This window comes from Panthera pardus, unplaced genomic scaffold, assembly GCF_024362965.1.
Source record: "Panthera pardus isolate Hobbes unplaced genomic scaffold, ASM2436296v1 HiC_scaffold_13, whole genome shotgun sequence".
Classification (NCBI taxonomy): Eukaryota; Metazoa; Chordata; class Mammalia; order Carnivora; family Felidae; genus Panthera; species Panthera pardus.
The window spans coordinates 184,495,933-184,512,701 of NW_026526688.1; the positions used below are offsets into that span (position 1 = coordinate 184,495,933).

Below are 16,769 nucleotides of genomic sequence, written 5' to 3' on the forward strand. Positions count from 1 at the left end.
TTTACATGGAGTCTGAAACAGGTTAAAACTTACTGAATAAAATGATGCTGATTAATAATACAGTTTGCTTAAAAAATAATTCATTTTTGTTATACATCTTTCACTGTTTGATCCACGAGCCCACTTAATATTTAGGGATCTTCATATGAAAAGCGCTGAATAATAGCAAAATAGCTCACAGCAAAGAATGAAAGCTTGTAGAATTGAAATACAGCTTTGTCGTAAGTTATGAATTTTATTCTCGAGATTTTAGGCTTAACTAGTATCCCTCATGACAATATTCTTTTAATATTGTGACCAACTAGTACATTTGCTTGTGATGAAACCCAGCTCATCACCCCTCATCATCATCACCATCATCATTATCCAAAAATAGAGCTAAGAAAAACTCACTGACGAAGAAGATGGGACAAGAATTAAGTTTTCAAAGAAATGGTGAGGGACATCTAACTACCCTCTACATAGACAAGTATATTTTTCAATTTGTGAACAGAGTTCCTACTGCCACAGCTCTCTGGCTCCTTTGGGACTTCCTCCCCTACCATGATGAATTCTTCAATGAAAATGAAATATCTTTTAGTAACTCTTTTATTTTTAATTTTTTTTTTAAATTTACATCCAAATTAGTTAGCATATAGTGCAACAATGATTTCAGGAATAGATTCCTTAGTGCCCCTTACCCACTTAGCCCATCCCCCCTCCCACAACCCCTTCAGTAACCCTCAGTTTGTCCTCCATATTTATGAGTCTCTTCTGTTCTGTCCTCCTCCTTCTTTTATATTATTTTTGTTTCCCTTCCCTTATGTTCATCTGTTTTGTCTCTTCAAGTCCTCATATGAGTGAAGTCATATGATTTTTGTCTTTCTCTGGCTAATTTCACTTAGCATAATACCCTCTAGTTCCATCCACGTAGTTGCAAATGGCAAGATTTCATTCTTTTTGATTTCCGAGTAATACTCCATTGAATATATATACCACATCTTCTTTATCCATTTGTCCATCGATGGACATTTGGGCTCTTTCCATACTTTGGCTATTGTTGATAGTACTGCTATAAACATGGGGGTGCATGTGTCCCTTTGAAACAGCACACCTGTATCCCATGGATAAATGCCTAGTAGTATAATTGCTGGGTCGTGGGGTAGTTCTATTTTTAGTTTTTTGAGGAACCTCCATACTGTTTTCCAGAGTGGCTGCACCAGCTTGCATTCCCATATGTAACTCTTGATGTAAATGCAGTATGAAGTGTGCAGGATCATCTCTGAAATATTCTTGTCAAAAATGTTTAGCCCGAACTTAGTCAAGCTTTCAGATCTCACTTCCAGTTCATAGAAAATATGAGGGATAGAAGATCAAGCTGAACACTAAGAAGAAATAATTAGACAAATTCAGAATATGGAGGAAATTCCAAAAGTAACCATCATGGGGAAAATGAAGGAACTGTTCTAGATTGGAAGATGGAACAGATGGATGTAATGAATAAAACTTGATTGGATCCCAACTCAAGGAAATCTAGCTATAAAATATGTATTTGGCAAATAATCGAAGATATTTGACTACTGTCAATATAATAGATAAGAGACATTTCTGTTGATTTTCTTCAGAGAGATGATGTTGTGGTAAATAGAATGACCTTACTCTCTCCTTCAATGTGGTCTCTCCACATGACTAGCGTGGTCTTCCTCATAGCGTGGTGGACTCTGGGGAGTTGGACGATTTACGTGAGTAACTTCCGGGGGGAGAGGGAAGGCTCCTAGGTTCTTAAAGACAAAGCCCCAAATTGGCATAGCTTCACTTTCACTACATTCTGATGTTCCAAGCAAATTGCCAGACCAGCTCAGATTGAAAAGGAGAGGCAGTCTGCACTTCCTGATGGGTGGAATAACACACGCTTACAAAGTGGGAAGGAACTAACGACCGCCATCTTTGAAGACTATGTACTCTCCACCTCCAAAAAAAACAGATTAAATATCTCAAGTGGTGGAATGAAAGCCACACCCTCCACAATCCAAGAGAAATCTAGACATTGAAAACATGCCTCTTTTATACATAAAAAATTCATTGAGAAGCTCAAACCAAAGGCAGTCAAGCATTTAGTCCACAAAGCATTTCTTTTCTCTCCCTTGTATGCAAGTCTAAGGAGCAAATGCAGAAAAGGACAGAGGTAAGACACACAAAGATTAGGATATTATTCCCTCGAAAATATTTTATTTTAGCCCTATTCTCGTTTTCAGGTTTTCTTTCCCGCTCTGAGCAGTACTTGAAGAGTGAATCCAATTGAAACAGTTGAAAATGTATTTTACTGATTTTTGTCTTCCTACTATCTTTGAGAGAATTTGACATACTGAGTACCCAACAAATGTCTGTTGAATTCACTGAATGATTTATATTTATCATACAAACCGTTATGCATCTAGGAGTTAGGGTTTTAGGAAATTAAAAAGAGCTAAAGAAATTCGTGTATTTGCCACAATTGAGAAATGAGCTGTTCTGGTTCACAACTATGTAGAACAGAACCATGAGCCCAGCAGTAAGCAAGAACTTTATCTCCGCAGTCAAAAATAATTACTAATGGGGGAGCAGAGTGGCTCAGTCAGTTGAGTGTCCGACTTTGGCTCCAGTCATGATCCCCCAGCTCATGGGTTCGAGCCCTGCATTGGGCTTTGTGCTGACACCTTGGAACCTGGACCCTGCTTCGGATTCTGTGTCTCCTTCTCTGCCCCTTCCCTGCTCATGCTCTCTCTTTTTCAAAAATAAGTAAATATTTTTAAAAAATAAAAAAATAATTATAAATCCCGTTGAAAAATTCTACACTTATTAAGAAGCACTTTCAGACGTCGCTTCAGAAAATATTCACGATGACCTTAGTCTTCCATTAGGCATATGACGACAGAGGTGGCTGGGACTGCAGAAATGGCTGCGATGGATGCTGATCCTGACCACATTACGAGGAACCAATGCAGATGTAGATGCTTGCAAGTTTTTTACTTTGGGTGGTGGTAGGTACTGAACTGTGCCCCTCCCAAATTCATATTCAGAAGTTCTAACCCCCCAGTGTGACTATATTTGGAAACAGAGACTTTAAAGAGGTAAGGCTTAATGAGGTCATATGGGTGAACCTCAACGAATAGGGCTGCCTGTCCTTAGAAGAAGAAGAAACACCAGGGTGAGTGCACAGAGAAAAGGCCATGTGAGGACATGGTGAGAAGGTGGCTTTCTATAAACGAGAGACATACCTCACCAGAAACCAATCCTGCCAGCACCTTTATCTTGGTCTCCCAGCTCCCAGAACTGTGAGAAAATAAATTTCTGCTGGTTAAGTCACTCAGTCTGTGGTATTTTGTCATGGTAGCCGTTGTACACTAATAAAGGCTGGCAAACAGAGCATTCATATAAATATGCTCCCATAAAAGCTTATTTTAAAAAATGAGATAATTGAAACATACAGAAAATAGCAGAGAATTAAATATATATACACACATAAATATATATACATATGTATACACACATATACATATATGTATATATATGTATGTATACATATATACACACATACATACATATATGTGTATACACATACACACATATACATATATATCTATATATGTATACACATATACATACATATATACATATATGTATGTATATGTGTATACATATATACACACACACTCATATATATATATATATATATACACACACACACACAATATATATACATCCAACCACTGATGTACCAGATTTTAACAAATGTGGACAGCCTGTATTTGCTTCAGATCATTAAGAAATAAATTTTATATTTCAAGTGTGCTTCGTGCCCTTTAGATCTGCTTCCATATCCTCCTACCCCTCACAACTATTCTGAAGCTGGAGGCCGTTCCTGTCCACACTTTTTTGTACTTATATATATGCATGTGTCAAAAAGCAGCATATGGCACTGCTTTGTATTTTACATAAATGATGCCCGTACATACTTTTCTTGCAACTTTACTTCTTTCCCTCAACATCGTCTTGAGGTTTATGTGCGCATTTTGATCCATGTAGTTACAGGTGAATTATTTCCACTGCTCTGTCGTTTGCCACTGTATGGGTGTGCCGCTGTTGACTTCTCCATTTTCCTGCTGACAGATACTTAGGTTGTTAGCAGGGTTTCAGAATTCTAAACACTACAGCCTAGACCAACCTTGCATGCGCGTCCTACCACAGAGTACTTGCGTCTGCAATTTTACTAGCTATTGCTCTCCCAAATGATTGTGCCAGTGGTTGGGCTTTTAATTTTTCCCAGATATGATAGATCTGAAACCTTTATTCATTGTTTATTGTTTTATGAAGAATAAGTTACACACAACGAGCGGTGCCATCCGATGATCTTTGACGAGCGTATTAACCTGTGAAATCAGAACGATCATCCTGTTTCCCCGTGCTCCCATGCAATCCATCTCTCCCTCTGCCTCGACTCCCAAGGAAGCACTGGACTGTTTTAACAGTAGACTAATTTTCATTTTAGAAAATTTTATATAAATGGAATCATACAGTATGCTTTCTTTGTTTCTCGCTTCTTTCAGTTTAGTGCTGTGATTTTGAAATTCATCCACAGTGCTGTGTGTAGCAGTAGGACGTTCCTTTTGTTGTATGGAGATTTTCTGCTTATCCATTCACCCTTTGGTGAATTTAAGTTATTTGCAGTTTGGGGCATTACAAAAAAAGCCTGCTATGAACATTTCTATGTGGCGGTTTGCTTTCGTTTCTGTTGTAAGGACAAAGGCTGCGTGGCATGATAGGTAGATGTTTAACTTTACTCAAGGTTTTTATTTGCATTTCCCTAATGGTAATGCTGGCCACCTTTTCATGTGCTCATTGGCCATTCATAGATCTTCTTTGGTGAAGTGTCTGCTTAAATCTTTCGTTCACTTCCTAATTGGGTGACTTCTTATTCTTGAGTTGTGTAATCTCTTTATGTATTCTGGAATTCTGGATACAGTTCCTTTATCAGATACTTTTGCCAAATGTTTTCTCCCAATTTGTGGCCAGAAATTTCATTTTCTTAAGCATGTTTTAAAGAGTACAAGTTTTTTGAAGAGCAATTTCTCAATTGTGTGTGTGTGTGTGTGTGTGTTGTGCCGTTTCTGCTTTAAGAAATCTTTACAAATGCGGGGTTCACTAAGGTTTTCTCCAGTTTTATTCCACAGGTTTTAGCTCTTTTCTTTAGGTCTACATATGGGGTGAAGGTGAAGATTCACTTTGTGTGTGTGTGTGTGTGTGCGTGTGCACGTGTGTCTAGTTTCTGGCACCATTTGTTGAAAAGACTATCTGTTTCTTTGAAATGCCTTGGCACTTTGGTTAAAAATCAGCTTACCATATGTATAAGGTTTATTTCTGGATTCTCTGTTCTGTTACATTGATCTATATGTCTATCTTTACACCAGTTATCACTGTCTTGAGTGCTGTACCTTTATAGTTTGGAGATCAGGTAGTGTAAGTCTTCCAACTTTGTTCTATTTGTCCAGAAGTTTTGGCCAATACATTTCTATATACATTTTAGAATTAGCTTGTTGAGTTTTACAAAAATTTCAGATGGGATCTGGATTGTGATTGTGTTGAATCCATAGGTAAATTTGGGAGCACTGACATCTTAATATTATCAATACCTCACCATGGTGTAGACCACCATTTACTTAACTCTTTCATTTTTCTCAATACTCCCCTACAGTTTGGTGTAGAGATCTGGCACATCTTTGGTTGGACTTATGCCTAGGAATCTGAAATTTTGCTGCTGTTGTAAATGGTATCTTTTTTACATTTTCTTTTTTAAACTATGTTGCTGGTGCATAAGCCTTGCAATACTGGTTCTAATAGTTCTCTGTACATGCTATTGAATTTTCTAATGCATAATGTCACTGAGTAAATAATGACAGTCTTATTTACTTTCTCATCCTCATACCTTTTGCCTCTTTCCTAGGCTTACCAGTGCAATATGGAGCGAGAATAGTGAAAGCAGGCATCCTTGTCACATAACCGATCTCAGAGGGAAGGTATAGAAGGCAGGATAATAGCCCCCAAAGATGCCCATGTCTTGGCTCTCCAAAACTTGCAGACGTGTTACACAGCCAAGGGGGGTTAACGTTGCAGATGGAATTAACGTTGTGTATCAACGGGCCTTAAAGTAGGGAGAAAACCTAGATTACCTGGATGGACCCAGTCTAATCACAAGATTCCTTAAAAATGCAAGAGGGAGAAGGAGGAGTCAGTATCACAACACGGTGATTTTAGCACAGCGAAACCTGTATCAGCCTCCTAACCTGCACAACTGTAGGATAACCGATCTGTGTTGTTTTTGAGTCACTAAAGTTTGTGGTAATTTATTACAGTGGCAATAGAACACTAATGCAGATATTTGAGACTTTCCAACAGTATGATGTTTGCTGTAGGGTTTTTACGGATATGTTGTCTCTTTGTTTTGTATTCCTTCCAGTTTATTTCTGAAGTGTATTTTTAACTCTAGTATTTGCTCTGAGCTGTCGGCTCTCATTTTCTTTCCTCCTGTTGCTTGCCTATCGAATCTGAGCTTTTCCAATGTTGATGTTTGATTGTTCTTCCTTAGCTTCTATCATTTCTTGAATTTCTTTCTTCCGTTACTTTTTAAAGAATATGAGATCACGGTTTTTTGCTGCTTTGTAAACATGATTGGGCATCTTCGTTTTCTGTGGGTGTATTATACAGGTTGTTATCCTGTTTTCTTAGAGGATAGTAGGATGTGGTTGTGTGTAAATTGAGATGGATTTCCCTATATTTTTCGATTTCTGTGTAGGAGGTGAGTTGCGCCAGGACAGTTTCCTAGTTTTGGGGTCCTAGGGTTCTGTCCGCTGCAGTTACTAGGCAGTGGCTTTGTGTGTGCTGTTAGTGCTCTCTGAATTCGGTCCTGTTTGGTCCCCTCTTCCATCCATCCTTCCCTTGTCAATGCTCTACACCAACCACCTCCCCCAGGACAGGCTCACTAAGGGGTAAGAGCTACTTCTGATGACTCGAAGCCCACGTGGCCCCAGCACCCTCATACTTTTCTCTGCAGGCTCCTTCTACTAGCTGCCAACCACCGAATGCTGAACGGCCCTCTCTGCTTCCATTGTGGTTTGGGAGCCACCAGTGGGGATGGCCACATCGCGAGTCCCCCTTAGGTTGCTTCTGCTTGTTCCTCCAAAGCTGTTGCTCCCACGTGATCGCACAGCTACTGATGGTGTTAGCTCCAACTGCTCAGATTCTGGGATTCACAGGGTTACTCTACCACCTAATTTAGGGAAGATGATGTCACTGGTGTTTTTCTTTTGCTATAGGATAGCTCCTGGGGGTTCGGGGAGATTAAAAAACCATCTGCTGTCGCTACCATTGTGCTTCTTAAAACTGATTTTTTAATTTAAAATGATTTGCATTTTTCTATTTATATTTCAATGCCCAGGATAGGGCAGACTATGCTACAATAACACATAAATTCCAAACTTTACAAGCACTTCTTTCCTGCTCATGTAACAGCCCAGCTCAGTGGATGGGCTCTCCTGGTAGTTTTCCGAGTGGTGACGGACATGCCCTGGCCGCTTCCAATTGGCAAATTCCTTGTTTATATCCAAACGGGAAGAGAAGAGAGTGGTCAATCATGACCACTGCGTGTGAAGACAGGGAGTTTTATTGCCATTTTCAGAAGTCGCATATTATCACTTATCCCAACATCTCAGCACTCAGCCACACGGCCCCAAACTAACCACAACAGAGGCTTGGAAAGGTAGAACAACATAAGAATCTTTGTCACAACTCTGCACCGTTGGCCAAGTAACCCTGGGAGAAAAGACAGACTATAAAACATTAAGACCCTGCCTATCTCTTTATGCATCTGTAGAAGAATTTCAGATGTCATGTGATCAAAGAACACTCACCATCTGTTTTTAATAAGGTTTTAATTCCATCAGTACAAAACTTTAAATAAAAAAAAAACTTTGTGATTCTGATTGTTTTTACGTCTGCAAAAAACCTTCCGCTGGTTTTCCACAGCCTCCAATTGCTGGCAAATTTGGGGGAGAATAAGAAAGTATATAATTAAACAAAATTAAATCGTCTCCAATTATAAAGGTTCCAGTTACACATGGCTTTTGGAATTTTAAAGAATTAAACTATACCACTAATACACAAGGGGAATGGTGGTTTAGCATCACTTATAAACATAAATGTGTTCACAAACATTCTAAATATCCAATATACATACTTCAGAAGAACAGTGACCTTAAGACAATGATTTTTATTACCTTTAGTCTACCAAGCTTGACACTATAAATATACTCATTCAAAAAATTAACACAATATTTAAATAAGAGTCAAGTTCATGAAAATTTACAAAATATAACCAATGTATTCTGACTTATGATCACATCTTAAATATTTCAGCTTTACTCTTCTAGCCTGGTCAGGCCATTTAAAAATATTTGCACACTATTTTAACAAATTCAGGATATAAAACAGTAGGAATTTACTAAGTTTTCCCATTATAAAAATTAATATAGCAATTCTCAAAATACTGAAAAAACCGTTTTATGAAAGCAGTACCCACATCATAACAACTTATTTAAGAACACATCTTCAAAAGGCACATTTGAATTACTAGTATTTATCTCAAGATAGTAGTTGAGTTTTGAATTTCCAGTCAATTTCCCATGATCTCAGCATTACGATCATGGAAGGCCGGGGTTGGAGGTAGGAGAACACAGGTGTCCAGTGAACTTTCGTTAAGGCAGCGGTGTTCTCACTTGCCACACCCATGGAGCCCAAGACAGGGAGGTGAGGGAAGGGGGGGTCTGCACATCTGTCTTCCGTCCTAATCGAACCCTCAGGAAACACCTTTTACACGAAAATACTTAAGTAAAAAAAAAAGAAAATCACAAGACAGAAAGCTAAAAAAAAAAAAAAAAAAAAAAAGGCCCAGAGCACAAACTGCCAGTTTAGTTTGAGTGGTGGTGTTCCTTGTTTGGGGCCCGAAGAAGAGGATGAAGCTTCTGGTTCTTCAGAATCACATCTTCATACTGGGCTCGTCTCAAGTTACATCATCCGGGAGTTCACGGTGCTACAAAATCCTAGCATGTCAGACATACTGATTTTCAAAATCAAATCTAAATGACTTTATGGTTATCTCTGTCATGTTCCCCTTTAGCAAGGGCTGATATTCTACAGTTGACTGTAATTATATCAGCATCGGTAACCTCAATACCCTACAATACTATAATAACTACTGTTATTTTTAAGGACTTATGCCTTAGGACCCCAAAATGCAATCCAATATGCACTTTGAGGTATGGTTTACTTTTCAGTGAAGTTAATACTAACTGAAGCACTACACAGACTAAGATCAGTAATCTAAAGTACTAATTGACTACATAATTGATTCCATGGCAGAAACAAAAGGGACTTTTAGTGCTATGGTGGAATTTCAAAATATTGGCGATCTACTTTAATTTCATATTATTCCTCTCCAGTCTCAGCTGAGTGCCTCCATTTTCTAAAAAGGGAGAGTATCTTTAGATTCTTCCCCTTACTTTAACAAAATAATTGACCAAAAATATTCTGAAGCACAGAAAATAAAATGGTCACCTGTTACTTAACCAAGAAATAATTTTCCATTCCCTAACAATGGTCACTTTAGGGGCAATTACTCAAGTTCTAAAATAGCGGCTTTTTAAATTAAGGCAACATTATTCTTACCAGATTTTCTATTAACCACTCTACTGAAGTTCACAAGAGCAGTTTCACCCTTGAAGGCCTTTTATAATGTAAGAAGAGTGAAGACAACGTCCTTCTCAGTGTTTATAAAGAACATAGAATATAAAAAGTTATTCAAAGTCAACAAATACCTTATGTTTCTACTTGGAATTCTAAAGTAATTACAGTCATTTCAGAATGTGTAAACCATGAAATTACCTTTTAAACTAACAAAACAACATAAAATACAATTTTTCTACAAAAATACAATTTAGGAGATATACCACTTCTTCCCTGAAACAGAAATTTAATATTTGGACAAAAAAACTGTAAACTTCTGATTACATTCAAAAGATAACCTTTTAAAGACTTACATTATTTGAGGCTTTGGCAACTGGAGATCTTAACAGCAGATTCGCCCTGCAGTAATGTTCTAACAACATAATAATGCCACATGTTTTTTTCTCTTACGCTTACATCTGCTACCAGGAAGAGAAAAAGGGCTTCCTGCAGTGGACGGTCTGGGTGAATGAACTGCTGAGGTGGACAATGCGGCCCTGATTTCTACCTTGACTGCGTTCCACAATCACACAAGGCATTTGTACCAACTGGACAGGACTCTTCCCATCTTTCAATGCCTGAGTAAGATTTAAGATCTGTGGAAAAAAGAGAGATTTTCACCAGTTCAAATAAGATAAAAACCTTCATTCGGTTCACTGAATAATGGCTATTTTAACCATTTATTCATAACTACAATCTTTATGTCATCCACTTCTGCCCAACAGAGATGACAAGGAGTAACTGCTATAAATACATACTATACAGACACAAAAATAGACACACACGAGTGTACAAAATTAGCATTAAATAACTTTTGCCAATTAATAACTTTAAAATATTCTAGAATGCACTGATGTCCAGAAGCAATCAGAAGACTGAATAAAGTGAATGGTTCCACATACTCCATTTGACTTAGAAGCTAGACAGATTCTGGTCTAAAGAGTCTGCTTTTTCCATAATTTGGCTATTGGAGACAATGCTGCTGTAAACATCAGGATACGTGTATCCCCCTTTGAATCAGTATTTTTGCATTTGCTGATTGCAGTGCAATGGCCGAATCGTACGGTAGTTCTATTTTTAACTTTCTGCAGCACCTCCATCCTGTTCTCCAGAGTGGCCGCACCAGTTTGCATTCCCACCAACAGTGTTTGGAAGGAGCTCAAGTGTCCATCGACTGATGAATGGATGAGGAAGATGTAGCACATATATACAATGGAATGTCACTCGGCCATAAGAAAGAATGAAATCTAGCCATTTGCAGCGAGGTGGACGGACTAAAGAGTGTTATGCTAAGCAAAATAAGTCAGTCAGAGAAAGACAAATACCGTACGATTGCACTCATATGTGGAATTTAAGAAACAAAACAAACGATCACAGGGGAAAAAGAGAGAGGCAAACCAAGCAACAGGCTCTTAACCACAGAGAACAAACTGATGGTTACCAGAAGGGAGGCGGGCAGAGGGATGGTTGAAATAGGAGATGGGGATTAAGGATGCATTTATTGTGATGAGCACTGGGTGTTGTACCTAAGTGTTGAGTCACTAAATTGTACACCTGACACTAACATTACACTATATGCTTACTGGAATTTAAATAAAAATTAAAAAAAAAAAAAACATTATCCACTTATTCAACAAAAAAGTTTGTTGCATGCCTACTACGTGCTAGGCTCTGTTCTAAGTGCTGGGGCTATAACAGTAGAAAAAAACAAAACAAAACCCCCATTTTCACAGAACTCACATTTTAGCAGGGGGAGGAGTCAATAAGCATGAATAAGTAAATTACAACATGTATCACAGGGTACAAGTGCCATGGGAAAGCATGACACAGGCACTGGGTTAGAGAATTTGGGAAGGTACCCATTTAAAATAAAGTTTCATTTAAGAGTTCACTCTTAAATAGAAAAAATAAAACTGGAAAGAGTAAAATATATTACATTACATGTTTAAACATACTCTTAGAATTGCTACTTGAGCACATAAATAAGGGTGTGAAACTCAACACATAGCTTACAGCCTATTCTACTCTGTTCAGATAATAATTCAGTTTCTTTTTTCCCCCTGCATATCAGGTAAAAAAAAAAAAAAACCCTTTGTTATGTACTTTAGAAATAAAGATGTCTTCTTCAAGTATTTGAAAATATCTAATAATATACAGATAGTGTGCATTTTAGTGGTTCTTATAAAGATTATTTAATAGTGATAAGCATAAAGGTTTCAACATAAAGCCATACTAATAAATAAAATTCACATTACTTTGAACAGTATAAACTGGATGCTTTAGATCCTGGAAAATCTGAAGTATTTAATACCTCAGGGAAATAAATCTTTACTAGCTATAGTAGCTACTCAATGTATTTATGTTTTAGATTCCCTTTTAAGTTCTTCCCTTAAAATTTCCAGGCTGGATAACAAGACACAAAGAATTTATGAAATTCACATTTATAAACATTGTTCTTATCACAAAAATAAATGTGGGCACCAGCATGGCTAAGGAATGAAACGTTCTGGTTAGTTTCCTCTTCTGGTTTTAAAAATTCTATTCTAAAATTGTTAGTCTAAACACAAATTTAAGTAACACCTAATATTTTCCTGACTCTAAAGACATGGTTGTTGGGGCGCCTGGGTGACTCAGTTGGTTAAGCATCCAACTTCCGCTCACGTCATGATCTCACGGTTTGAGTTCGAGCCCTGCGTCAGGCTTGGTGCTGACAGCTCAGAGCCTGGAGCCTGCTTCGGATTCTGTGTCTCCCTCTCTCTCTGCTCCTCCCCCCTCATGCTCTGTCTCTGTCTCTCTCTCTCTCTCTCAAAAATAAATAAACATTAAAAAACAGTTAAAAAATAAAGACATGATTGTTGTAGAGAATCTAGAAAACAGAATGGTATAAACAAAATGAGAGTCATTCTACAAGATTAACAATTTTCAAATATATAATAGCAAATATTATTCAAGCCTAAGAACTATCCTAAATATTAATGTTTCTTTGAAAATTGTTAAGACACTTGATAATCTTGCATTTATTTACTAAAGAAACATCTACTGAGCATGCACTATGTTGGGGAGGAGAGAAGACTGAATAGGAGGAAAAAACTCATGAGAGCCCTCTAAATTACACACTTTCTAGAAACAAAAAGCCATATGAACAAATAACTGGAATAAAAATTGATAAACACTTTAACAACAGTGGACCTAGACCCTGACTTAAAATCTGAACCCCCTCCACTACATATCACCCATTTTTTCATTTCTCAAGGGATAAACAAATCTATTATTGTATGTTTAAAAATTTTTTAATGTTTATTTACTTTTGAGAGAGAGAGAGAGAGCACGCGTGCGCGCACGAGTGGAGGAGGGGCAGAGAGAGAAGGAGGGGCAGAATCTGTAGCAGACTCCAGGCTCTGAGCTGTCAGAACAGAGTCCGACGCGGGGCTCGAACCCACGGACCATGAGATCATGACCTGAGCCGAAGTCAGATGCTTAACTGACTGAGCCACCCAGGTGCCCCAATTATTGTATGTTTAAATTAGAGAAGACTATTTTTAGAAAGAGGTTAAGCATTGTAGGCAAAGAAGAAACACTTCAGAAGTCTCCATCTATGCCGCGTTTGAGAACTCGGTAGTGATGTGACGGTTAGGCCGAGGGCGGATGGTATAAACTCTCAGACTTCTGCATATAGACTTTGCTCTCCTTTAGCCTATTTCACTGGTCCTCAAATGTTAGTGGGTATAAGAATTACTGTACTATCTAAAACCACCCATAATCGCTTTATGGTTGATTTTAAGCTATTTTCTAATAGTAATATTCCCAATATATTGTTTTCACATCAAATTTTTGAGTAAAATGGACATCAGTATGTGTATTTCCAGGGAGTGCTGCAGAAAACGGAACTCTGAGTGGCAGGAAGAGTCTAGAAAGACAGAACTGGAGCTTGAAGGAAAACTGTCCTCCAGATGAACAGGAAAAGGCACCTGAGGAGTGGCAACAACACACACAAGGGCACCACTGGGAGACGAGAAATGGGAGGGAGTAAGAGTTAAGAGTGACCAGGCTTAGAGGAAGCCATGAGTGACAAGTGCCAGGGCAGGTGTACAGGACAGAGGCAGACTACCAAAGGTCTTGTTGACTGGCACTGGAGCCTGTACACAGTGACAAATCATGGAAGCTGTAAGTCACAGGAGACATGGTCAGATTTGCTTTCAGAGACATGGTTCCGGTTGAATGTGAAAGACAGGAAAAGAGGCCAGGATACCATTTAGAAGATCATTAAATGCAGAGAAGTGATGATAAGGGTCTCAGGCAGAGGCAATGCCTAAATGCAGACTGAGACCCCCTTATTTCATAGATTCAACATCTTAACCCTCTTGAGCCAAGGTTCCTCCACGTAAAATGCAGATAACTATGTAGAGCTGCTATAAGAATAAATGACACCAAACATCAAAGTATCTAGTAAAGGGTAAAGTACTCAGGGGGTACTGAAGTGTTACTTTCATTGTCTTTAACATCAATTGTTACTGAATCTGCAAATGAGCTTCCGGTTTATAAGTCACTGAATAGAAGTTCACTGTGTATTCATAAGACGGCTTTATTTATTATTTCTGCCACTTTCTCAGACCACGTGTAAAATTATTTCACGTAAGTAAGTATTTTCTGAGGTCCAGTGTTCCCAACAGGCATAGGCAGAACACAAAATGAACGGCCTTAGACTCTTAACTATAGAACAAACCAAGGGTTGCTGGAGGGGAAGTGGGTGAGGGGATGGGCTAGATGGGTGATGGGCATCAAGGAGGGCACTTGTGATGAGCACCGGGTATCATACGTAAGTGATGAATCGCTAAATTCTACTCTTGAAACTAATATTACACTGTATGTTAACTAGTTAGAATTTAGACAAAAACTTGAAACATAAAAAATAAAATAAAATGAACAATCTTATTGAACCTGATCATGACCTACTGCTATTTAACGTAACATTCGAAATCTTTAACTTTAATAAACATTACTAGTTCCAGACTGTTTTTAAAAAAATGACTTCATACTAGCTCTTAGTTCCAGTCCAAATCTTTCTGAGAAGAATTAGAATACATCACTGATAATGTGTGTAAGACTAAAAACTTACTGTAAACTAGGGCAAAAGACTTGGCTGTACCAAAGCACAAGTCTGGAGTTAACTGGCAAAACTGGAGGGCAGAGGGATTTAAGGAAAATTATAAACAGTAGAAATAACAAGTATTTTGACTTAGTTAAGGAACTGGCTGAAAAATGATTTTGTTGCTCAGAATATAGGTTACTGTTATTTGTTTTTGTTTGTTAAACTTCTGTTTCAAAGCACTGATTTACTTTAGAACATAAAATAAAACCTGATTTTTCAGATCAGCTTTTTTAAAAAAACAGTTAAAACCAGAAAGCTACATAATCATGCATGGTCAGGGTACCTTATTCTTTCTGGCTATCAGAAAGACAAAAACCAACCAAAACCAAACTAAACAAAAATGGGGAACCTGGGTGGCTGAGCTGGTTAAGCATCTGATTTCAGGTCAGGTCATGATCTCACGGTTTATGAGTTTGAGCCCCACATAGGGCTCTCTACTGTCAGCACAGAGCCCGCTTCAGATCCTCTATCCGTCCCCACCTCTGCCTCTCCCCTGCTCACTCTCGCTCTCTCTAAAATAAATAAACTTAAAAACAATTAAAAAAAATCAAATTAAAACATATAACCAAGGCATCATTTTATTTTTTTTCTCCAGAACTTGATCTTGTCATTTTTAAATTTTATTACATGCATTTGTAGAATACCTTAACTCCTTTGTGAATGAGACAGGGTATGAACAAATAAACCTAAAAGAGCAGACAGCCTCTGGTATATCTTTGTGACAGATCTCAGAACTGGAATGTCCCCTATCTTTTCAGACAAGCATTTTAAAATTTGTATTTAAGGGGCGCCTGGGTGGCTCAGTCGGTTGAGCGGCCGACTTCGGCTCAGGTCATGATCTCGCGGTCTGTGAGTTTGAGCCCCACGTTGGGCTCTGTGCTGACAGCTCAGAGCCTGGAGCCTGTTTCAGATTCTGTGTCTCCCTCTCTCTGACCCTCCCCCGTTCATGCTCTGTCTCTCTCTGTCTCAAAAATAAATAAACGTTAAAAAAAATTAAAAAAAAAAATAAATAAATAAAATAAAATTTGTATTTAAATTCCTCATGTACTAACTTTAATTTACAACAAAAGCTTATACAATTATTTAGAGCTTTTCCCTGAAAAACAAAATTCCTGAGAGGGGTGCCTGAGTGGCTCGGTTGGTTAAGCGTCTGACTCTTGATTTTGGCTCAAGTCATGATCTCACGATCAAGCCCCACATCCAGCTCATCAAGGAGCATGGCACCTGCTTGGAATTCTCTCTCTACCCTCCCCCCCCCCCCCCCCATCTCTCTGCTCCTTCCCGCTCCTGCTTGCTCTCTCTCAAAATAAATAAATTAAAAAAAATTCCCAAGATAAATCTTTACGGATAAGAGAATTCCAGAAGATGGAGAATATTTATACATCACTTTGTTTTAAGCAAAATGGTCATCTTAGGGCATAATTATCTATGCCAGAAAATGTAGCTTAACTATAGTTTGGGATGGTGACACTCTTCAACATAATTATAATCATGGGCCACCTACCTAAGCCCTTCATGCCTGCCTGAGTCACCTAACTCGGCTCCCTGCAAGGCCCCCTGGCTCTGGCCTCCTCACCTGCTGAGCAAATCTACACCTGACTGTCCAGCCTCACCTTCCCTAGTGGTTCTTAATCTTTGCTGGGTTAGAGACACTTCTGGTTGAGGTATAAATTCCACCCCAAAATGCACATACAAACAGAATTTAGCCTAATTCAGGTATTCACAAAAGAAGGTCTCCTCTCTGGAAATTAGTTTTTTTGTGTATTTTTTTCCCCCCGAAATTAGTTTTATCACAACCCTTTCGAATGGTAATCTCTCACTGCTCCGA

The 16,769-nt window shown here is 38.3% G+C and overlaps 1 protein-coding gene across 3 annotated transcripts in view; it reads right to left on the reverse strand.

Annotated features, from left to right (window-relative positions):
- Positions 1-7,926: 7,926 nt before the first annotated feature.
- The window catches only part of PI4K2B (phosphatidylinositol 4-kinase type 2 beta), a 32,040-nt gene continuing 23,197 nt past the window's right edge, over positions 7,927-16,769 (reverse strand). For 2 of the 3 annotated variants that reach the window (XR_008421820.1, XR_008421821.1), the window contains exons 10-11: positions 10,107-10,388; positions 7,927-9,110 (exon numbers count right to left, since the gene is read on the reverse strand). Coding sequence is in view for 1 of the 3 variants with exons in the window: in XM_019453579.2 (XP_019309124.2) it covers positions 10,215-10,388 (174 nt within the window). In the remaining 2 variants the exon portion in view is untranslated. The remainder of the gene's footprint in view (positions 9,111-10,106; positions 10,389-16,769) is intronic. The other variant, XM_019453579.2, reaches the window with a different exon arrangement.